Source organism: Mycteria americana, chromosome 2, assembly GCF_035582795.1.
Source record: "Mycteria americana isolate JAX WOST 10 ecotype Jacksonville Zoo and Gardens chromosome 2, USCA_MyAme_1.0, whole genome shotgun sequence".
In the NCBI taxonomy this organism is placed as follows: domain Eukaryota; kingdom Metazoa; phylum Chordata; class Aves; order Ciconiiformes; family Ciconiidae; genus Mycteria; species Mycteria americana.
This window is the reverse complement of record NC_134366.1, coordinates 31,494,234-31,518,636: the sequence shown is the minus strand read 5'-3', so window position 1 is coordinate 31,518,636 and position 24,403 is coordinate 31,494,234. Positions and strand designations below refer to the sequence as shown.

The window sequence follows — 24,403 nt, the reverse complement described above, 5'->3', positions numbered from 1 at the left end:
TAAACTGTTTCTCTTTACAAAGTAAAAGATGAGAGCTAAAGACTCAGCTGAGGAACATGCTATTACAGGTAAGTTTATTGCGCTAGGTATAATTTTAGTACAACCTACATCGCAGGTGCTTCCTTGTTTTATTTTTCCAACTAAGAAAAGGCCTCTATGGAGGAAAAGTAACACTTCAGTGTTTATAAAGCCTTATGTTTTAAACAGTTATAGAATAGACCTTGTGCGTGTCACGCGCTGCCTGTCGGTTTGTAACTTGAGGAAATCCCATGGTACCAAAACTAAACTAGCTCTTTCCGGCTGCGCACGTCCCGCTGCCTCCTCCAAGGCCCTCTCCCCACCTCTCCCTGTCCCCCTTCTCTCCGGTCTCCTCTCTGCTTGTTGCCCTTCGCCACGGTGCACGCAAAATGCAGCCAGAACATTCCCAGCACTTCCTGAGCTGTCACAGCGGTTGGTGGCGAAGTAAAAGAGGGTATTCGTCTTGTCCAAATGAAGAGGCATCCCAGAACATTCTTCATTTAGGCTTCACTGCTTTCTTTAGTATTGCACAGCTCTCCTATCACTGCTTTATTTAGTATTGCACAGCTCTCCTATGTGGCTTTTTGGATGCAGTTAATGCCTTTTTAGAAACAGTCCCTTATTTTTAAAAAATGAACATTTTTCTTCCTTATATGAACTAAACAGCATACGTCTGTATCGTGTTCGCTAGCTGTAATTGTGTTATTAAGGTAATAAAATGACTCTACTGCTATTACTGTAACTTGATAAGGTACAGTGCAATGCTCAAAGCAATGTTTAATGGAGCAGAGAAGTATCTGGCAGAAAATTATTCTTTACATTTTTTCCAGTACGTTAATTTTAATTGTGGTCAATACGAGATTTTTTTAATTGCAAACAAAAATGCTATGTTTACCAGTTTTTGTAAATCAGGTCTCAGAAAGATCTTAATAGATTAGTGATAACTCCTTAAAATATAGATTGTTAGTCTGTTGTTAGTCAGGTTGATTTTTTCATGTCTTTTTATGATTTTGCTCACAGGAAAGGCATAAAATTTGGTATTTCAAAGGCTTATCATGACAAGGATATTAACACTTTCAGCATGACCAGTGTGATCCTGGGACCATTTACAGTACCTAAAATTTGCTAACCACCTGAGTACTCCATGTGTATGTGCTTAATTTTTAAAATGTACGGGTTTGTGATGGAGGGAGGATATGGAGAAGTGTCTTTAGTTGGACTTGGGCATAAATTCATGGCAAATAAAATATAAACAAAGTTATAGAAAGGTTGACTGAGCTTACATTAGAATTAGGAATCCTGTGTACAATTCAAACACTGAATTTAATCTGCGTGGTAATCATTCACATGAGTAGGATCTTGATTCAGGAAATCACAGGACACATGGCTAAATCTAGCCCAAAGTACAACAGCTTTAGAGATAACATTGAATTTGAAGTATATGGGGGGGTGGGGGGATGGCAGATGTCCTGAACAGAGACCTTGAAATCTTTCTGTTTGTTTTATAATAAAGATATGTAGGGTAAGTTAAGTTCTATGCATGGGCAAAACATTAGTATTAATAACTTACAGGATCTACTGATTTGTCTTTATAGAGTCAGCATGCGTGGGTGGCAGATCTGAACATACATTTGTGTAACACTTGCTTCTTCTGGTCATTTATGAGATCATGGTATTCACAGTTAACCTGTAAGCCTGCTTCTTCCTTCTAGTATTTCAGAAAGTATCCAAATTCACTCTCTGCATTTATATAAGCTGTAAAGGTTTTAATAAAGCATTCTAAAGGAACAATCAAATAGCGCTGCCTGAAACAAAAGAATTTACCTCCATAAGCCTGTTCCAAAGTACACCGAAGTCAATGGAAAAATACTGACTGACTGGAACAGATTTTAGATCAGCAACATTTTTGGTAATGGATATTGGTCATTTCTCGTACACTGGGCTAAGAGGTGTCCACGCCGCAGTTGACTGTGTGCCCAAATGGCTGACATAGCCGTCAGCAACATTTACAGTGCATTTACACCCCTACAATGAGAATGCAAAAGTAAAAAGGATGAAGAGATTTTGCATGTATCTCCAACTGCTGAGGCATGAGAACACCACTTTAGCCAGTCCTTAATACAAAAGCTACACTCCGCTTTCTCTGAGGTTTAAGAGCTTTGTGAAGCACGTCAGGGGAGATGGAGATCAGCCTGAATGGCAAATATCTCTGAGGGGGAATCTCAGGCCCTCTTTGGGCTCTGAAAGAAGTTGGGTGTGCAACAGAGGGACAAGGAGATGCTAAGCTGGGGCTAGCGTGAAGAGCTACTGCAGCACGCTGCCTGGGTGAGCGCTCCTTCCACGTGCGCCTATGAACCATTACAATGGGCGATGGTACGTAGAGACACGGCAAAAGGCCGGCGACACGGCATTCCTGCTGGGCTCTGCTGGATGCTGGAGTGCACCGAGCCAACATTGCAGCCGGGGCAGAACTGCTCTCCAGAGAGCACCTAAATCTCCATGTTGTATGGCAGCATCACCAGCTCCTTCAGACCAAGCAACTGCATTGTACTGGTAAGCCTGGCGGGGTAACGGGGGCTGCTAGCCACACAGCTGGCTGGCGGCAATACTTCTGCCTTTCACAAGAGCTACAGCTGGGTATCACACCCCTGTGGGAATTCGGAGGCAAGATATCTGTCCTGTCACTAGCAATAATGCTCTTTAAGGTGCTTCCTAGCAAGGATGTGGTGTTGGAGAAAAAGAAAACTTTATACTTCTTCATAGTGTTCTTAAAAGGAATGGTAGTTTTTTTCTTATATATGTTGCTTATGGTAAATGTATATAGTATATGTAATATATATATACTTATACTTATATATATATATATCGAAGTAGGTGAACAAACTAAGCCAGCATTTTCAAGGAACTCTTAGGTTCACAACTCAGTTTTGATTCTTAGGATATCTCTTATAGTATATTTGGCAAAGAGCATTATCCATGCATAGATTTATTGCAGGTACCTTAGTTTCCTTAATAGCCTTTGTACCCCAGAGGCTCTAGCAACTTGCACTCTCCTCACTGCAGAGCAGCCCCGGGGTTTTTTCCTGGCTCCTCTAATGAAAGAGTGAAGTTGCCCAAGCCAGGAAATGAGTGTCTGTAGCATGCCCGGGTGTCCCACTCCCCACTGCAAGCAAGCACAAGGGGCTACCCCCGTCTTGTTGGTCTGAACAAAGATACACCTCTGTCATATACATTTTTAAAGATGAGGTGTCATGCATGGAGGTTAAGGGCAAGTTCATACCCCTTTTCCTCAGAAACACTGGAACTGTCTCCACATGTGTTGTAAGAGATTAAGTTACCCGAGAGAGTTTGCCTGAAGCTGACTCTTCCCTCATGCTTTTGGGGCAATTAATTTACCTGCTCTGTGCCTCCTTTTTCCCATCTGTAAAAAGACCAAGTCAATAGCGTTCCTTCAAAGGATGACTGCTACGTGCACCACTTCATTACACTGTCACCCCTATTACTATGGGGAGGCCCTGCTAAAATTTTATCAGTATCCATATTAGCATAGATACAATGCTATTATATTATGATTATGTCAACAAGAGGTCCAGATCCTAACAACCTCTGACATTGAATTTGTCCTAAGCCTTTCATTTGCCATGCACAGAGAAAGGCTGGGCTGGATTTGCCTGGCATTCAGCAAACAGGGAATTTCCAGGCGGCCTGGGGACTTTATTCTTTCCAAACGCAAATTTGGGGAACCCCAAATTTCAAACAGATGTCTGGAGATGCAATGCAATTGCTCCCTGACTCATAGGAAGCTCTCTTTACCAAAAAATATACTCTTTTTTAGTGTTAACTTCTTACACAATTTTTCTTTTCACTAAGGGTTGCATCTGGGAAGCCCTGGAGAAACGCCGAACTCCACAACAGTGCACACAGAGCTATGAGATCATTGCTTAAGGGATTCTTACTAGTGTCCCAAGCTTTCCACAGGGGTGTGTGGCTCACTGGCTTTTGGAAAGGGCAAAACAATCCAATATGCAATTTTCTTATGCTAAATCACTATCTGGGGTGCATTTACTGTGCAGCTTACAGTTTAAATCTAGAGATTTGAGTCCAAATCTAGCTCTGGGTATGCCTCCAAAGCCCTCAGCAATGCAGACTATGACTAAAAAGTGCTTCCCCCCGTTACACTCAACACCCCCACGCACTGTTTGTAAAAGGAATTGAAACTACCTGACCACGTTGAGCTTTCAGCAGTCAATCCCGTAGTAATTAGAGTCAAGAGCAAAGCAGCTGTTCCTATCGAAGGAAGAGGAAGCGTGGGGGGTTCATTTAGGCACAGTCTGCTGATCACCAGCTCTTGCGTGGAGAGGACAGGGAGTTTCCAAAGTAAGCTCATGATGGCACTCAGCCTCTCCAGTTCTCGGGAGTGTGATGGGCTATGCCATTTCTTTTACCTCCAGATGATTGAGGGACTGGTTAGAGAAAAGAATATATTAATTGGAAGAGTTGGTAAGTAATTTTTAGTAATACAGTGTGATATATATAAAGAGGAATTTGTTAAGTAGAAAGAGATAATAATGCTGCATCCCATGTTATTTCAGAAATCAGGACCTAAGGGAAAGAGATCAAATACTCACTAATAAACCAGACAAAGTGCATTTAGTGTTTTTCTGTTCCATGCTGGTATTTACAGTAAAAACCAGATATTTTGCTAAAATATTTGAACATCATTGATAAAGGGGGCTCTCTGTGCCAGGTTTCATACTGTTTGAAGGACCGAGGCCTGCTTTGTTACAGTGGGCCAGGGCTCTTGGAGAGCTCATACCTGACCTCACAGGTATACACAAGACACAGCTCAGGACCACTCGTGTCTTCCATAGCATGTGCAGGTGAACATATTTCTTGGGACCAGAAGTTTGGTACGTTAGCATGGATAATGGTGCGGAGTCCCTATCACATTGCTTTCTCCTCAGCACCATGCTGTTTAGGCTGGGGTTCCTGTGAAAGGAAAGACATTGTCATTTAAATACAGTCATCGCCCTATAAGGTCATATCGGGCTAGTGTCAAACATGATGGGAGAAAATGCAGTTTTACAGCAAACTGGTTTCATCAGTGAGAAGATCAAGATTTTCCCCTGTGAGAAGTTTGTTCTAGACAAGATGGAAGCAGAAAATAGTGTATTTCATGGATATTTTTCTCTTCCTCCCGGGACTCTGGCAGCCAGGCATGGGGACTGTGTTGGAGGGCACTGTAAAGTGTCAGCAGCCTGGGAACTGAGAGAGGTGCGTTGGAACCTAAAAAATTGGAAAGGAGAGGTGCATTGGAACCTAAAAAATTGGAAAGGAGAGGTGTGTTGGAAGCTAAAAAATTGTCTCCTAACACATTAAAAAGCAGTTCTACTTTCCACCTGCCTTAGAAAGCCACCCAACATGGCGCTGCTTTGAGTGGGGGTTACTCCCCAAGAGTAATCTCGTTCAAGAGATTTAACAAGCAGAAATACAGAGCATCGTGGCTGTAGCGGCAGAGGACTCTGCTCAGACAAGTGTATTTTTCCAAGAAGGACAAGCTATTCCAGCGAAGGTCAGTGTTGTGACCAGCACTTTTTCATTGCTTCATCTCACTCGGATTATCAGCACTGCAGCGCAGACTCTGAGACAGTGCTGCATTGTCTGCATGGATACACTGAGCTCTTGTAAGCCAGGGTGATCCTGGCTGCTGCAAGGATCTCACTTGATAGTAACATTTCCCTAGTGCAAGCCAGCATGAGGAAAGGCCAGCTGAGCTATCTGCGTATTTTGCTCTGGACTCAAAGAAAGGCTTGGGTCTATTCAGTTTAATTGGGTGTCAGTGTCCTCCTGACCCTCCCAAACCAATGGAATTATGGCTTCTGCCAGCACCCATCAATCCTTTCTCATCTAAGACCACAGGAGAGCAAAATCGTGTTTGCCCTCTGGATGAGACTAGAGCCGGTGTCCCTACCCTAGCAGAATGAACACGCACATCTCTGCCTGCCTCTCCCTGCTGCAGCCGGCACAGCTTTTCCTCCACGCGGTCCAAGAACGCAGTGTGAGCACCACGCCGCCGCCTGTGCCTCTGAGAGCAGAGAAGTGGAAGCACATCAGAGCTACAAAACAAAACAGGAGTGGCTGTCATGAGAATGATCTTAGACAGGTTCATCAAAGAACTCATTCTCAGACATGTTTCGGACTTGAATCAGAGCACAACGTGGAAATGCCTAGAGACATTTGTGTTCAGCCAATTCATGTGTTTTGCAAATGTGTATATTGACTTGCCGCTATTCAGTAGTTATGTTCACAACTCAGCATCTGTCATCACCTACACCGATTCCCTAAACAATTTATTTTCCCCTCAACCTACTCTCTGTTAATCTTCAGTAATGTTAATGGGAGCTGTTCTATAATGACAATAGAGACATTCTCTTTTTGGACATCTCTACATTTAAGTGTTTGATGTATATATATAAACCGTCAAAGCATCCACCCAGTACCTGCATATTCTGATATAGTCTGTGTCTTTGAACAGTCTAATATGGACATCTTAATTCCTACAAATGAATTGCCATGCGCAGTGGTGTATAATTTCCACTAAAGGCTGAAATAAGAACGTGTTCCCCAAAAGATTATCTTTCCAGACTCCACCAAAGTCAACAAGAGCTGGAAACAGAACTATATTCTTGAAAAGCTAAAGGAAATTGGTAGTCCATGTCCCTAGATCTCCAGTACTGTGTCACTTCCCTTAGGGCATGCCAGCTGTTCAGCTGTTGCATGATCCAAAACACTCTGAAATCAATGTAATTCAGAAGTAATAATAATAATAATAATAATAATAATAATAATAATAATAATAATAACAACTTTGGATGCAGAGAAAAACAAGAAGTTGTCTTTTAATCTGACTAACGGTAAAAGAAGCAGATTTAGGTGGCCAGGGATTCTTTGGTAGTAGCAGCCGTGGATCCCATTTGCTTTCACAAGGCTTGTATGTAAGAAATGTCCTATCAGAGTCCTTTTGCTTTTCTTTCGGTGGTTCACGTCCAGGATCTGAAACTATTAAGCAAACAGCATTTATAAGCCACAGGACAAACCGTCTGGACTCTAGTATTTGAAAAGCTATGTTTACTGTTAATCAGATGGGATTCCAAAAAAGGAGCACCCAGACATATATGGTAAAGATTATAAGCAAAAAAATATTCTGTCCATGGCCTTGCTGTTAATGTACAAAGAAAGTAGTGTTTTATGCTATACGGTATGTATGTGGGTGTACTTTAACTAACTGTAGTTAATTATTTTCAACGAAGCTATCCTTATAAGAGATGAAGCTATAGAAACTACACTAAAGGGCAGACATCCCATTTTGGACTACCCACCACAGTATGAATGCAGATATGGACTATTGTATCTACAGTGAGGACAGCAGACATTGGACTTGATTCGGTTGCCTGGGAATAAACCACCATTACAAGGTTGAAATTGCAGTCTTATCAGAAAATATACATTGGCAAGCAGATTTTTGAGCTAATAATCCTGCTTGTATCAGGTATCCTTAAAACTGAGTGCTCTTGCCTGAGTGAACTAGTGTATTTTCTGTGATCTGAGTCTGTGATTTAGAGCTAGGGAGCAGACTTTCTCTGATACTGAAACTTAAGGGAAAACATTGCTGCTTGCTTGTCAAGCTTCATCTGAGGCCACTTCAGCCAGCTACATGGCAGTAGAGGGGTTCTACGTTCTTATTCCTGCTCCCTACTGCGCACGGACTGATTCCTAATTTCTTTAACACAATGAATGTGCATGTTGTTGAGGTCTTACCTGTGTTTAAATGCTGTGATTTTAACTTCAGATTTAAAGGATCTCGAGAGTAACTTGTCACAAGATTTGGTAAATTAGCTTCATACTGCACTTGAAAAGGAAAATACATTGTAACATCAGATAAGCCCTCATGTCTAGAACCAAGAACATTGAAGCTAACTGAAGAGTAAACTTTACATGTTGAATTTAGGTAAGGTAAAAAATATACCTGTAACATTTCTGGTCAAAAAATGCAAGATGTAGGAGATTTAATTAACTGTTAATTAACTTGTTAACAAGTCAAGCTGTTGAGCTGACAAGAGTTAAGGTTTTCCATTACCCTGAGGTCCTTTATTACACATCTCCTATCACCATAGTCCTAATCTCAAATGAGTCCAGTGGCCTGCTATTACAATACAGATGAGGAACGATAACAGAAACGGAACATCCTTCTCGAGAAAGGAGCTGTGATACTAAAAACACAGGGGATGCAATTTCTTGGAATAAATATGTTGCATGCTTTGGAGTTATTTGTGTGGAGTTATTTGCATTATTTTTCAAACCTTTTGAGTGAATTTAATTAATCATTAACATACCCTGCAGTCACCTACATTGTGATGAGTTTAAGAGCTTTCTGTTGCTGGAGAACTTATGAGAGGGCTAAAAGGAAGGCTGAAACAAGGGTGTCATTTAATATCAATGACATATCATTTTTTAGATATGTATTCTCATTGTTTGGAAGCAAAAGTGATTTTGCATTCGAAGTGGATAGGATTTTAAATAAGTGGTAATGTTTTCTGCCAGTTGCAAGAGGAAATTGTGAGTTTGGCTGCTGGTAGTGCTGCTCTTCAAACCACGTTTTGCAGAGTCAGATAAGTATAGGACAAGAGATGACACCAGCACATCAGTCTTAAAATCTTTCTGGGACAAGGTGTCTTAAAAGGGTAAGTTTGCTCCATCAGCCCATTCTTGAAAAGCAATTTGCTTCTTTATGTAGATCGCTTATATTAGACTACATTGCTAGGTACACAGATTTGACCGACAATTTTCCATGAACTTCACAGGCTGAAATGGATATCATAAACCAGTTGATTTCTTGTGAGTTACAAGATAGAAAATTGATAACCATGATGTTCTCGAGGTATCAGTATCATCTGCATGAATAGGAAGATATGTTTCTTTGATTAACTGAACAAGATAACAAAATGGTGGGGTCGGTTAGGCAGCAGGATGAGTACCCTGTGAAATCAAGGAGGGAACATAAATGGTGCGTGTTACAAGTTACATGTTGCAAACTTGATGGTAATGAATTTTTAACTGTGGATTGATGGGTGTGATGCACATCAGAAGTGTATAGGAGAGAATGCCACAAGGAGAAGGAAACACTGTACACTAGTAATGTACATATCTTACTTGTTGCCTTTCTCTTAATACACCCCTTTTTCTAATTTTTTTTTTCTGACTGAGTTCTGATTTCTATTTAATGAAGCATTTCCCATTGGCCTGAATCATGAAAAAGGGATTCCCCATCTAAGTGAACACAGAAATTGCCTCTTTTTGTGTGTGTAAGATCAAGTCTATACTTCAGAATTTTGGACCAGTGCAGCTAGTCCTTGGGGTACATTTTTTATTTAGAGATCTTGCACTGAGACTGCTCATTTCCTTTTAAACTCCTGACAATGTATCATTAAGGGTTCTCCCCAGGGAACGTTTTACTGGAGAAAAAGAAAAAAAGAGTAAAATTCCCTGTAGGAGCAAGTCCTTAGTTCTACTGAATTTGCATCACTGTACAGTCTACAGCCTCCTAGACTTAAGTAGCATGAAGTTTCAGTTGACTGAAAAGTTAATGGTATGTCAAAGCAATTAGACAATATGCACTGTTTTCCTCCAGACCTCAGAGTGGAGATCCCCTCTACCTCTGGACCAAGTCCTGGGGACAGTTTGAGAATGTTTTGTTGTTATCAGGAACTTAATCAGGAATTTTTGGTTGCAATTTGCTTTTTTGCTTTTTCCTTATTTCTTTTCAGACATGCTGACTTATAATTACTTGTTTCACTCAGGTAGAATTTCACCAAAGAAAACCATTAGTCCTGAGATTAGAGCACTTGACCAGTGACACTGAAATCCCCAAAGCAAGCGCCTGATTCGTAACAAGGACCTGAAATTTGATTTCACACTCACAGCTAAATACCTTGGTCACGTAGTTATTGGACTTTCTGGAATTAGGTTTTGGAGCCAATCAAATTGTTAAAGCATTAGTTTTCTCCTAATATGGAATGAGGAAAGTTCTGAAACCCTGAGAACACTTCCTAAGGTACGGATGCTATAGATCATCTTGCTATAGTCAGGCCCTCTGAAGTGGTGACCTTAGAAAGCACAACATTACAGCTGCAAGACAAACACGCTTTTTTTCCCCTTCCACTGGTTTTGCAAATTTACATTACTGGTCAAGACTTGAGAAAAAATAAGACACATTTACTTAAAGAGAAAGGTTTTGTTTAGCAGGTTTTAAGAGAAATTAGCATTTAATTACTGTTATGGAAACTTGATATGGTCATCTTGATATAAAGCAAATTTTCCTTGAGACAGAATATTATGGGACAAATTTATTTTGGCCATAATAGCTAACTAGAAGTTTGCTTTTAATTACCTTAGGTAAACTCAAAAATAAGGAAGTTAAATTCCTGCTATAGCAGCTTGGTAAATAAATGAAGATATGATTATGAAGACAGAAGGAGGAAAAAAATATGTATTGTTTTCCGTGGAAATGTAACATTGGCTATATGCCATTTATGTGGTTCTTCAATAAACTACATGTCCAGGTATAAATGTTTGCTTTGGAGAACAGACGGGGTTTTGTTTACTGTCTTGGTTTTGTTTCTTATTTTAAAAATAGTAAATTTGCTGAATTGTTCTTTGGGTGAGATGCTTTGAAGGGCTCAGAGGAGAGGAGATAGGAAGGTTTGTAATTAAAAGTTAATTGAATATGGATAGAATACTGAATCTTAATAAAAGATTCTTCTCTCTATTTTTATGGCATCTGATTTTAAAGGATATTACAAAAAAAAACTCCAAAAAACCAACAAACAAACAGAAAAGAACCCACCAAAGAATGAGTCCCTAAAAGAAAAAAAATCTTCAAAAAATCTGAATAAAAACCATTGATATTGAAGGCTTCTCTTCCTTAGCAGTTTTAATGTTAAACACACTGATTTTGGAGGGATGCACTGATCCAAGTTGTATCTTGGATTTTTTAATTTTCCTTGCAACTTTTCTGTACATAATTTGATTTTCAGTCATCCTGAAAAAAGGACAGTTTCTTGCCATGTGTTACGCACAACAGCTAGCACAATGAGATGCCGCTCTCAGTTAGGGCTGCTAAATGGAAACATTACCATAAAATCCTTCCATCCAGCATCTCAAGCAATTCAACTGCTACCTATTAATCTGAGGAAAGCAGAAAGTACAGGCAGATGTGCCACAGAGAGCAAGGTAAAGATGAACTGATTAGCCCTGATGTCCATATTTCAGTCTGCTCTGCCAAAATGAAAACCATCTTGTCAGGCACAAAGCACATTAAAACATAGAGCTCCAAACCTGGATTCATCGGCTTTCCCTATGGAAGTCTTTTTGGCAAATAATTGATGACTACAACAGAGTTATCTATCAAAGTAAGATCCCAACTGCAGTACTAACTGCTGGGTTTTCTTTTTTTTGGCTAGTGAGACTGACATCTAGTGGCTTCATTTACTGATCCCCAAGCATCCTCTATTTCAGCGTGTTTGCTTTATAAAAGTGTGGGAGCCAGACACTTTACCTGCCTGTAATCATGCGGTTTGGGGTCTTCATACACACCACTCTTATATTTGCCATTCTTCACAAACAGTATTTTGGCCTCATAAGAGCCGATCCGTGGAAAGCGAGTGACAAGCTGAGGCAAGTCCCTTTTCTTTTCTGAGAGCGGAAGGAGCTAAGCCTGCACCTAAGCCTGGAAAGCTGTTGCGTGACTATGGACTCAGAGGTCATTTTTGGCTTCAGTTCCCCTTTTCCCTTTCCTTGTGGCTTCTGAGAAGGGTTGGATGACGTATAGAGCCGGTAGCTAAAATCAGGAGGCTGCTTTAGCCATACATCTGTATTGGCTTTGGGTTGCTGCGCTACAGTTTGTTGCCAGGAAAAAGGCCAATCAAGGCTCGCAGAAAATTCTGTTTTACTTTCAAATAAAAATTGTCGCTCGTCTTGGTGGAGGGTGAACATAATGACCTGATGATGGATTTTTTCTTCTCAGATATTGTAATCCCTGGCAAAAAGAAAAAGAAAAAAACCCAACACACACACACATATACAACAGAACTTTTATTATTGATTGTTACTTGCAGTCTGGCTAGCCCTGTCTGTATAATCTAGTACATTCATTGAAGATAAATGTGTACATGTACTTTAATATTATTTTGTACCTGTGCTTAGATGAAGAACTATTGCTTCTTGATTCCCTCTTTCTCTCAGTTCTGCAAAATAACCTGGAGACGCAAACTCCTAACCCTAGAGAAAGCCCATCTGAAGCCAAAAGCATGGATGTTCAGGAATCTACACGTTCACACCAGCCTGTAGGAACAGGAGCTCTGATTTTTATTTTGCCTGAAATACCCATCACTACATAGGAACATAAATACATCCTCTCCTTCGCATTTTTATTTTTGTCTCCTTAAACAGTACATCCTTGAGGGGAGACTAAACCTGTGCACATGCAGCGCAGCACAGCAGGGATTTAGTGTTAGCTGGGCAGCGCTGGATGCACGCTAGCCTCACTTTGCACAAGCAGGAGTGACAAAACGAACCTCAAAGCAGCAAAATGTTGAAACTCCGGTCTCCATCCTTCCTGATGCATTTTCATGTTTCTCCGCATTCCTGGGCCCACTCAGGCCACAACATTAATTAGAGCTGCCCCATTAGTATCCTAATACGTGCCCAGGTGTTACGTCATGCCGTGGGCTATCTCATCAGCCAGTGCCACTCGAGCTTCACCTTTTCCCCCAGGGGGAGAGGGAGGCCCTTTCAGATACCCAAGGATGCCTCTGGGCAGGGTGAAAGTCCACTGGAGCAGCATTAACGCTAATAGGCAGTAAAGTGTTTAGCTTGGTGCGTGAGCTAGATACTACATTATCTCTGTTCTGTCTCTCGCCGATCTTAAAGACACTCCCGGACTCTGCTACCCTTCTTACACTGTATCTGTAATAGCAGCCTTAAAGAGCTCCTTGGATGTCCTGCAAAATCTGGAAGAAACACATAGATCGTAAGGGTATTGCAACAGGCCCCAACACAATACAAACCATTTTTCCTGCTTCCTTTAATATTCAATGCTTAGGAAACCTGAAGGAAAGCTATAACCTTACAACTTTCTCGTCTTTGTGCTTATTCATTCTGAGCCCAGAATTTTTTTTCTAAGAGAAGATGGTGGTCCATTGAAGGATAAGGGCAAATGGAAATGTGCTGTCACCAATAAAACTGTGTTTCTGAATGAGGATTTGGGTAGGCAGCTTACTGGAGATAAAGTAATTTCCCACAAAGTGGTTTTGGAAGGTCATATTTCTGTGCTGTCCTTTTCAGATTACTTTTGTTCCCAAGCCGCGCTTAGCTGCACTGTGCTGTCAAGCTGGGCTCTTTCCAGTCCAGGACCCCACTGGCTGCAGCAGGGCCCCACTGCAGGACAGCCTCCAGGAAGGGGCCAAAACTCACAGTCCCTACTCCACAAAATTATTCTCAGGCTATCCAAACACTGAAGTACAGCCTGGCCCTGTTCCTGCTTGGGAGGAGGTGAGCAGGCATGGGTGGGCTTGGGTGGGCACTCTGCTTTTGTCCTCTAAGGTGGCCCAGGCTTCACATCGTGGGGGAAGGGGGTCGGGCAGCCTACAGGCAAGCCAGCTGTCCCACCATGACCAGCTGCTGTGTTTATCTGATCATTTAATCAATTGGGGAGACAAACTGACAGCTGATAATTTATACATTTAAAGCAGCCTTTCTTGTTTTGCGACTAAACGCAGATACTGGCAGGCTCACCAGGCCAGCTTTAGGTACAGGTAAAATACGGAGCTGCCAAGGTCAGCAACCAGCTGCGTGAATGAACAGCAAAGGCGCTTCTGCTTTGCTAGTCCGTGCCAAAACTGTAATAACCTAGGCTTTGCATAGCCGCTGCCATCATGAAAAGGCTATGTATGCACTTGCCCATCCACAGGTGTCAGAAGCAGAAAGGTTCAGCCCTGCGGAGCTGCGTGTCCTTCTCTGCCCCCCTCCCTCTTCCTAGCACTCCTCGCTCACCATGGCAATGTCAGTCCCACAGCCTGGAGACAGCAAAATTCAAATTTTGCCCATATTGCCAAGAAGTCCTAAAGCCATGCAACCCTTTGCAGAGATGGCGTCAAAAGGGCAACTCTTCTCCTTTTCATACACTGGATAACATACACCACTAATTTACTAGCCACATGAATACCCACTTCCTCCTTACCGCTCAATCCTCCACCTGTTTTCTCCAGCCCCAGTTTTTTTCCTAAAACCAAGGTTTTGCATCCAGAGGAAGTTTCTAAAGCGATGCAATTCTATGATTCTCTATTAATTTCACCAAAGCAAAAAGTCTGTGTATCTTCACATGTCCCACCTCTACCAGCTTTGTTACTATTGATTTTTCCATGCATATGCTTGTATCCTAGAAACTGAAACTCACTGATCCAAAGTACCTACAGATCCATATGCACAGTGATGAATAAGGACCCCAAAGAGATGCCGTGAACAGAAAAGACAGAGATACCACTCACCACTCCGCAAAAACAGGGACTTCCTGACGAACTTCTTATGCTGTTATCACAGAAGGCTTCTCTTTCCTCTCTTCTAGGGGAAGTTAAGCAAAGAGATGAACTTGCAGCACACCCTTATTCAGGGACTTGTTTATTCTTCCATTGTACAAAAGAGCTGGAATATACAGTCTACCCATCTGTGTTGCTAAGAAACAGAGCCCTGTTGCCTTGGGACTTGATTCAGAATTCAGAAACGAAAATAGTGTCTCAGTAGACTGCATAAATGCAGCTTGAAACCTAGCAACAAGGCCACAAGTTCAATGTGATTCTCTTAAATGTTAGAAAACAAGGGTATTAGAAGGAAAATATGACTGAGGAAAAGAAAACAGTAACTTGAAAACAAAACAGAGCTGTTGTATCACCAATTATCCTAAGGGATGGAACTATCTTTTACTAAACATACTTTTAGGACTTATAAGATCTGATGCTTTGCTACTCTGTGCTTTGAGCAGGTTCGTATTTACTATAACAAGTGAACACAAAGCAGCATCAGTATTTACACCAATATTTCCTGAATATTCAGCTTGTGCGGTATAAGTGACAACACAAGAGTCAGGATAGCAGAATTAATTTCCAGTTTGTATTTCAGTTTTCAAGCACTCTGCCAACAGAATAATTTAATAGTTGCTACACACGCCTTGAAATGATCACTCTTAAAATGGCATGGATTATATAGCCGGGAGCAAGTACTTAACCACATACACATAGACTGTTTTCTATCTTTGCTTATGTGCAAGTGAAGTATAAATAAGAACACAGCACACTTATAAAAATATAAATATGTTATAGCACCCTTTCACCTTAACAAGCGGTCACTATGTGCTGTTGGAAATTACATTGGTTCAATCAGCTATTTCATTGTAAAATCTGTTCCCTCTGGTTGCAGAACTTCATTACACAGCTGAAACTTTGGCCAGCACTCCAGCAGAGTAGGCCAAGTTTGAAGAGAGTTATAGTTCTCAGCTGAGCAAACAGGGCTCAGTTGTTTGGTTCTGGTTTTTGATGTTTCACCATAAAATCATAAAGATATATTCTTCAGCTATGTGATGTGACTGTGTACGTAGTGGATTTAACTGGAGATGAAGGAGGAAGGAAAATTCAGCGGTGACAAATCACCTAGACCCACGTGAACAGTTCTCACGTTTGTTTCTCCTTGTTTTTTCTTCTTATAAGTATACTATTTTCAAAAGAAAAGAAAAAAGCTTTCTTCCTTAAATGTTTCTGAGGTTGCAGCACTTCCATGCAGCTACTTCAACATTTAAGTTGTCACAATTGCTCAGAGTCAGGACTATCTGGGAAAACACCTTTGCTTTTTGTTTGTTTCATTTTGAATGACATTAAGAGCCCTTTGAGAAGGTAAAATGTACTCTGATGCAATACGTTTTTCTGTATTTTTAAGCAAATTAACATTTCTTCAGGCTTTCAGCTGAAAAGGAAGTTGGAGGTTGTAGCTGAGATTTGTGATAGGACTTTGTATTAGTTCAAATGCAGAAAGACCTCACAGCGATCCTAAAGTAAATGATAAGATATAATTGGATGATCCTTTGCAAGTTTATGCTGCTGAGATACCTACAGTTTTACTGAAGAAAAAATATCATCCAACAAAAGTCCTTAAAATCACTTGAAGAAATAAAATGATGTCGCATTGCCAGTAGATGGCAGCATGTTACTTACTTTACAAGGAAAAGGAGTCTTAAAACCCGGGAAAGCTAAGGAGTAAATCTTTTTGCTCTATCGCAGCGTAGCAAGAGGGCTTGAAATTTTCCTACACAAAACCACCTCATGTTTTCAGCTAAATATAAGCCCTTTGTAGACTTAAATAAGATTAAGGAGACCTTAAGAGTACAAGCTGGAAAAAGCAGTAAAGCTAGTCAGGATCCTAGTCTGAGCTGCAGAATCTTCTTAGGGACAAGCAAGCACAGATGGAATATCATACCCAGATTTAACCTTGAAAACCATGGCCAACAGTATCTATACTTTCTACCTTGAAAGAAAATATTTCAGAAAAATAAAAAAAGAAAAAAGAAAAAGAAAAAGAAAACCTGCCCATTCACTATTTATAAATGGTAAAAGAAAATGGGATGAAAAATATTTTGTTCAATCACCATATCATATAGAAGCATTATCAGTCAAAATGCAGACTATAAGAAAAACAATTCACTTGACAGGACCATTATCATGACCTTTTGAGCATCATTTTAAACTTTAATTTTTCTATGCTGTATTGACTCTGAAGAGTCAAAGAAAAAAAAAAAAAGAAAAAAGCAGATTTACTTTTGATTTTGAAAACAGACAAACAATTCTTATCACCAGTTTCCAGCCTATGTTAGAAATAGAATCTTTCCTTTCCTTAGGTTCTCAGCTTTTTTGGATAGTGACCTACTTTTCTCCTGTATTTCTGTGGCAGCTCAGCCAAATAGGTTCAGGGCCCTTGTTTGGGATATATCGTAGCAATGCTCCAGTGATAACTCAAGAAAATCAGGAAGATGTCACTAGGTGTTTGTAGTGCTGATTTAGTTCTTGCACTCATGCAGAATCTGAGTATGTCCACTGAAGTCGGTGTAAAAGCAGTGTGAATCAGAATTAACTATTTAAAACCACTGCTGGAGCAACAGAAAGAAAGATTAAATTACAGAAGTTTGCATTACTGTGTAAAATGCTGATAACCAGGTAATATTACATTTTTCCTCAACTAGGCTATAGAGTGGTGTTTGAGGGCAAATAGTGTCTTAGTGTTCCCTTGCTATCACTCATGTAAGTAAGGAACAAGCCTACAGATTTCATAAATCCACTTCTTACTTCTGAAATCTTATTAGAGACTGAGTAGAATAAATCCTGATTTACACTAAAATAACTGTTTCATTTCCCTTGTTGTGAGTAGTTGTTCATCAAGCCCAGGAATCAGAGGCATGTCTACCCCATGCAGTGCAACTGAAATATCCCAGCTAACTCCAGGATCAATGACTACAAGTCCAGGTCAAGGTGACATATCCATCGCCAATCGTGAGTCTTCATATTCAGCGTCATGCAAACATAACTCTATCGCATTCGAATGCTGGACTTAAGGAAATTTTAGGCTTCTCTGCACTACACAAGGAGTTGTGAAGGTAATTCCTTATCATCATTCCTTCCACAGAGATGAAGGAAAAAGAGAACAGTCTCAAAGGCTAGATAGGGGCAATTCCTATTTCTTAAAAATGCAATAGACAGGAAAAACAGCTGGGATACACAGAATAACTAACAAACAAAAAACAAAACCAAAACCTGAAAACTAGCTCCAACACTTGTCAAATTTGAGTCCTTATAAATTTCTCCTTTTATCTGGTTATGCCTTCAAACATCTCCATTATAGTTTACCTTAAGATATTCTATGACACAAAACTTAAAGCCTCACATGTTTTTGCTGTAAGAATTACCACAAAACTATATTTTATGGAAAATTTAGAAAGTGACTAATTAAAAATAAAATCAGAAGAAAATTTATTTTGTCTTTTCTAATCCATTCTGATAGCAGTCTTTCATCCTGCAGTTTCCAAACCACATAGAACTGAAGGGAAGATAAACACACAACAAAGAGTAGTCAGCAGTAGAAATGATAGCACAAAGCTCTCTTATGATTTGCAATGTCCTTCTAAAGCAAAATTAAGCCAGACAGCAATTTTCTCCCCCTCATATGTCTCCTTTTCCAGGAAGAACCACAAATGTAAGTGTGTATATGTCGATAAAATCAGCTTGGAAATATTTGGTATTCCTACACCTTAAAACAATTACCACCCCATAGTCTCGGTCTAAGCCAAATTATGGCCTTAGCCATTATCACGAAGTTCTAAATCCCTCACTAACGGGATTTAATTTACCCAGATTGCTGACAAAACTAAAACAGGGAATCTACATTGCTGTGGATTTGAGTAATTACGTTAGCTGCTGCTGAATTAATGATGTTCCCTTTTCCGAGTTTGAGTCCAGTGGGATTGGATTCCCTGAATTTTTAATTAATCAAAATCTAGAAACTATAACAGATAGGCACAGTGGCTCAACATATATAGATTACATTTATTTGGTTAAATAATTCAACACTTTTCTTATGAGCTAGCTAACTTTATCATCATACATTTGGCTTTTATTTGCCTGGTCCCACTCTTTAAGGTTTTTAGTTTTAGTCCTGCTTTTTCTGAAATCAGACAGCCTTTTTCAGAAATTTCCATGATCTCCGTAAGGCTGGAAACCATCCACCTAAGAGGCTGGAAAATAACCACCAGAACTAGGGTCTTTGCATCCATGTAGATGATATACGAAGAATAAAGTATCTTAGTTGAAGGCACTGGCACATCCAATGTCTGCGAGGGAAAAAAAGGAGATTCACAAATTATTTTCTAAATAACTTGTACAAGAGTGTTTCTGTCATGAATGACAATTTTGAGTGGCTATAATTCCATTTTATCACACTGATAATGTAGTTTGGAGTCAAAAAGTCATACAAATGATACCTAAAAATAAACATTTACCATTAGCGGTTTATTGCTGCCTTGTTTAAAGTATTTCAGTCTTCCAGCTGGGGTGCATAAATCCTCCCAACAAGGACACGCCTTTTTGTTCTGTACTTGTACAGCTCCTACCAACAAAATCCTGCTTCAGGACTGCAGCTTTTATGCTCTACTACATCGTAGGCAAATACCTACCTCACACTAGCAGAGAAGTAGGGAATTGAAACCTTTGAAGTTACCTATCTGAAGTTACCAAGTCAGAGTATTCAATCAGTGGAAACCAGCTGGAGAAAAGGTATGTTTCTCATTAAGAAGTGCTGGAAGAGTTCACTTAGGAAAAGGTCCTGACTGATCTGGAAGGTTTCACAGAGATATAAGAGAAAAATCCCTGGAAATGGTTTCTTTCGGGAGAAGAAGAGGACTAGAGGTAGAATATTGCAATTTGTTTGTAATAGTGTGTCCTAGGAAAATTCATACTGCTGTTTCTCACTTCTTGCCTGTCTGGCTCTTCTGCCCATTCCTCAGTCGGTTTTCCCGGAGGCGCCACCATCTTGGCTGCGGGGCTCAGCTGGGCCTGTTGCGGAACCGGCTGGAACCGGCCGTGTCCGGTACTGGCCAGCCCCGGCCTCTCCTCACAGACGCCACCCTGCAGCCCCTGCTGCCAGCGCCTTGCCACTGACACCCAGTACGGCTTTTTATATAAAAACTCACATGTTCTAACGATCTGGGGCCTAACAGTAAAATGCACAATGTAATCCAGTACACCAACATACACCAAAAGACTTCCTTGTAGCCTAATGCTAGCAAGCCATAAACTGAACTCAGGTAGATAATTTTTTCATTAAGATAGCCATAGAAAGTGTATGCTCTGTTTCAGTCATACGCTGAAAAATATCTGCCATAAATTAATCAGTACCATAAATTTGGGGTCCTGCAGCTTCCACATTTCTGTTCACAGAAGACTGCTTGATGGATGGGAGATGAGGATTCAAGCTTCATCACAACATTCATACACAACAAATAGTTTAACGAGTTCAAGCACAACTTATGAACTGTGTGTAAAACATCATAAATGTTATGAAAACCTGCTATTCTATGAGGGTTGTATGTTAGTGAAAATGATAATGTCATTCCGGCCCCCCGAGCTAAGTAGGGGTGGGGTGGGAAAATAATATCCTTAAGTACATAGGAATGCAAGGGTCTAACCTCTCCTTACAGACCTTGGTTTCTTTAAACTTTACAGAAGTGTGTGTCTGTATCAGAGCTTTATGATTCAGGCCAACTTCTACTAATCAAGAGCAATGCACAACAATTTCATAATCTCATGGAAATCTATCCAAGAATGGTATTTCCTTTAAAAAGAAGAAACAACACACCAGAAGAAATGGGTAATCCTGTTTCTTGAATTAGGTGTTCGTACAACCCACTGCATTGTTGCAAATTGAATCCTGGGTATCTAACTCTCCTAATTCAATATGCTCCATCTCAGTCTCGTGAATTACTTTTATAGCCAGGTACCTAACCTGGACACATCAGAGTGGTATACAATATGGTTCCTAAAATATTATTTTGGATACATCCTGCTGACTGTTCGATATTCATAAAACATATAGTATTTTTCCTACATCCACAAAGGTATGCAGTTTTGATGGAGGCGTATCTGAATACCAAGTCCTATGACAAGGACACACGATGGTGTCCTTACCAATATCTTTAACAGGCTGTGAACTGGGAAGAGGAAAGAGTGAGTTGCAAGAGAAGGGAGGGGGAATGGACTAGTCCCAGAGAACATCATAGGCATAGATGTATAGTGTGGTAGGAGGAACTGACACCAGTCTTGATTAGCACTGCATTCAGACTTCTTGCAGACAGTGAACAAGAGAAAACCTACTGGTTTGGTCCACTATGAATAAATAGGGACCTAATAAATGTTCTCTGCAAGTTGTCTTTGAAAGACAGTTTCAAATCATTACCTTGTCCTCATTTGCTAAATATAGATGAAAGTGATTTTCTGCAGGATGTTTTTCCTAGTAGGAAACTAATTTCTTAAACAGCAGACAAAATTTACTAGAATTCAATAATTGCTTAATAAAGACAATTCTTTAATTATATAATAAGTCCTTTCCTCTTTCGAATTAATTTTCCAGTAATGCCCATATTTCTTTAACAGAAGCGAATAATTATATTAGCTCTGCTGAGTAATCTTAAGCCATTACATTCCTTTAGCTAAGCATAGTTTTATGAAACAGCCAAATGAACATTGTCTTTGTAATGAAGATCTGCAATCCTGAATATAGTCTAAGTACAGAATTCTACCATTAGAGGCTGGATATTATTTCTGTCACCCAGGACTCTTTCAGGTAAATTGACTAATCATTTTCTAACACACTCAATTGTAAACTGTACAATAAGGAGTTAAAAGTTCTGAATTCCCAAGATTCTCTGTTCAGTGTTTCAGAGGCCAAATCAAGTATAATTTGCATTACTACAAAGGTGCTAATAAATACACACTGCTTCCAAAGGCTTAATATCAACTCAAATAGATTGTGTATATGCACAGCTCTAAATCACCGATTCATTTATAAATTGAAATCGTTAATTCAACTACTTTATTACAATGATGTGTCACATTGTAGGACTTACAATATACACAAATGAAGGTGGATGGAGTTGGCTTTCATTATTCAATATTCTTACCCCCAAAAAATAAATAGAAAACAGTAATGAGTCAGATTGATATAGGTAGATCAGTGCACGAAGCCTGGCTTGTATTTATTTAGCAATAAAATAAATTTTAAAAGAAAATACTTATCTAACAACACTCAAATGTTCTCTTAATTATATCTGTGCCTTATATTCACAATCTTTCTTCTTGTGAAAAGAGTGTTTGGTGAAAGCACCCTCACATTTATGAACTAGATCTTTGTATTGGAGTTCCCTTGTGACAGAACCATGAAAAAAGATAGCCGCTACCATCCTTTGCTGAAATACCAATTTTGACCTGTTTCTCTGTTCATTCTTTATGTTTTTCTTTCTCCTTCTGTCTTAGTTTTAGCCCTTGTTTTTTTCTCCTTTTACTTCATCCTCTCCCACCACAGGGCTGGTAGGATGGTGTAGCATCTGTTGGTGGCTCTGCAGAGGTTGGGCACCTTTTTTCTTGGCTAAGCTGAATGTTGAGAAATTAGATGTACAGCTTTGTTTAGTGAACTGCTCCTGAGTGCATGTCTTTATGGCCCACTGTACAGGGACTGTTGCAGATGCAGGAAGGAAAAGCGAGTTTCAGGAAGCCATTCTTTATAACACATTTGTACTTTGTCCTATTCAATGCATTTTTTCAAAGAAAATCTTGGATTCTACAATTCTCCCAAGTGAACTTTGTTCTCTGTCTGAAACTGTTCAATTCTGATCCTTTCTTGTATCATCTCAAAGATGTTGATGTCGCATGGAACTGGTACATACTGCTTTGTACACAAAACTGCATCTACTACACCTTCATGTTGTATTTCTGTCCTCCTGACTTTGCTCTTTCAAATGTCTCATGTTAACTGCATGGTTCTCATTGAAAGAAGGTACCACCTGTTAGAGTGATCTGTAATTTTATTATAACAGCAACACACTCAAAAAGACTTTGTTACTATCCACTGTTTTATCTAAGGCTCATTCAGCAATTAGTCACTAATTTGAGAAAGGACATGTCAAACCCATTGCTTGGTGAAATATAAGTATGTATTTAAGACATTCTCTGAATAAATATAAGTTTAATTACACAGGTAAGAGCCTTACTGAATCGAGTTGCTTACCCTAAAACATGAACTTGCGCGGTACATGATTAAAACCTAACAGTGCCCAGTATCTGGTGTGCCAAATCTGATAACAGATTCTGTACATGGTATCTGTGTACATGCTCTGGTTCCAAATGTAAGTCTTCTAATGCAAGTGCAACAACATACATCAGGGCTTGACTCTTACTTGTCTTGGCCAAAAGGTAGTGAAAAATTCAGAAGGAAGAGCTATCCAGTGAGCATCTTTATTTCTACAATCTTATGAAAGCTATTTAAATAAAAATAAAACAGGACATCTTTGGCACTGATGATTCTGCATATTTATAGCCCAAAAAGTAAAGTTAAAATCTTCCACTGCAAACTAAGTGGTGATACCTGCTCATGCTAATAGAGATCAAATAAAAATCAAGATTCTGTTGTAGCAAGAAGGTTTAGATCTTAGACGGTTGACTGACAGACAAACTCCCTTTAATAAGGGCTGATGTAGAGGGTTAGATGTTAAAAGCCAGGGAAGCACAGCAGAGTTCAGTGAAAGCTTAGGGGTGAAACCACAGAGAATAAGTCCTAAATCCAGACTGGGATGCGTCATCTGGCAGGCAAGGCTTATCCGGGTGTATATCCCTCACTAGACGTAATTTGAGCTGCTGTTCTTTAAGCAAGAGATCAGCTACAAATATCCCTCACTTTAAAAGACAAACAATTCCTGTTCTGGGAGGCTTCAAATGATGTTCCCCAGTTGGCAGGTATTCTGGAATGTTTCATCAGTGCTGCATCTCGAAAAATAAGTGGTAAAACTAGCAAAGCATGGAGTCACTACATACCAATAACCATCTGGGAATTCACGACAGGCTTTATGCAGAACTTCTGTAACAGTGATTGGTATGGCAGAGAATGCTGCTCAAAGCCTTTCTTGAGCTCAAATTGCTTTGAATCAGTACAGTTGAATGTACAGATGGATAAGCTATTGTCAGAGCTTTGAAGAAAAAGAAATAGATGCTTCCTTCTTGAAATGGAGTGGAAACACTATCACTGTCATAAAGTAAAAGACAGAGTGGAGGCTAGCAAAGATTAAAGTGCTCTTTTACGGGTTTCTGTTGCTGAGGTTTCTTCAACTGGATGAACTACTCTTCATCTGCATAGTATGCCTGTGAAGAGAGCCGGCCAAAAAGAGCTGTGAATATGGCCATGTGGATAAGTGTTGCCGGAATTAATATTAATACCTGAAAGCCTCGTTTTTATTTTTAGTTCACTTTCCCAAGAATAATGGTGTTTACTTTCTGAGAGGAAAAATGCATTGCATAATCAGAGGGAACTGACACTGAAGAACAGTAGAGACACCAGAGAGTTAGAAATTAGCAGTCTTTATGGAAGACAATATGGAGGTGGGTTATGTATCACAGATCTGAAGGATGCAGAAAGGTCTGGATTTCTTTTGGATGACTTTGGAGGGCACAGAAATATTATAAACATTCGTAAG

At 39.9% G+C, this 24,403-nt stretch overlaps 1 protein-coding gene across 1 annotated transcript; it reads right to left on the bottom strand.

The window, feature by feature from the left end:
- Positions 1-1,941: 1,941 nt before the first annotated feature.
- Positions 1,942-19,694, bottom strand: C2H7orf78 (chromosome 2 C7orf78 homolog). Its single transcript, XM_075495425.1, has 6 exons — positions 19,622-19,694; positions 11,633-11,769; positions 7,837-7,921; positions 6,932-7,071; positions 5,990-6,103; positions 1,942-2,043 (listed from the first exon to the last, which is right to left on the bottom strand). Exons 1-6 carry the CDS (start codon positions 19,692-19,694, stop codon positions 1,942-1,944), a joined length of 651 nt encoding a protein of 216 aa, XP_075351540.1.
- Between the last annotated feature and the right edge of the window lie 4,709 nt (positions 19,695-24,403).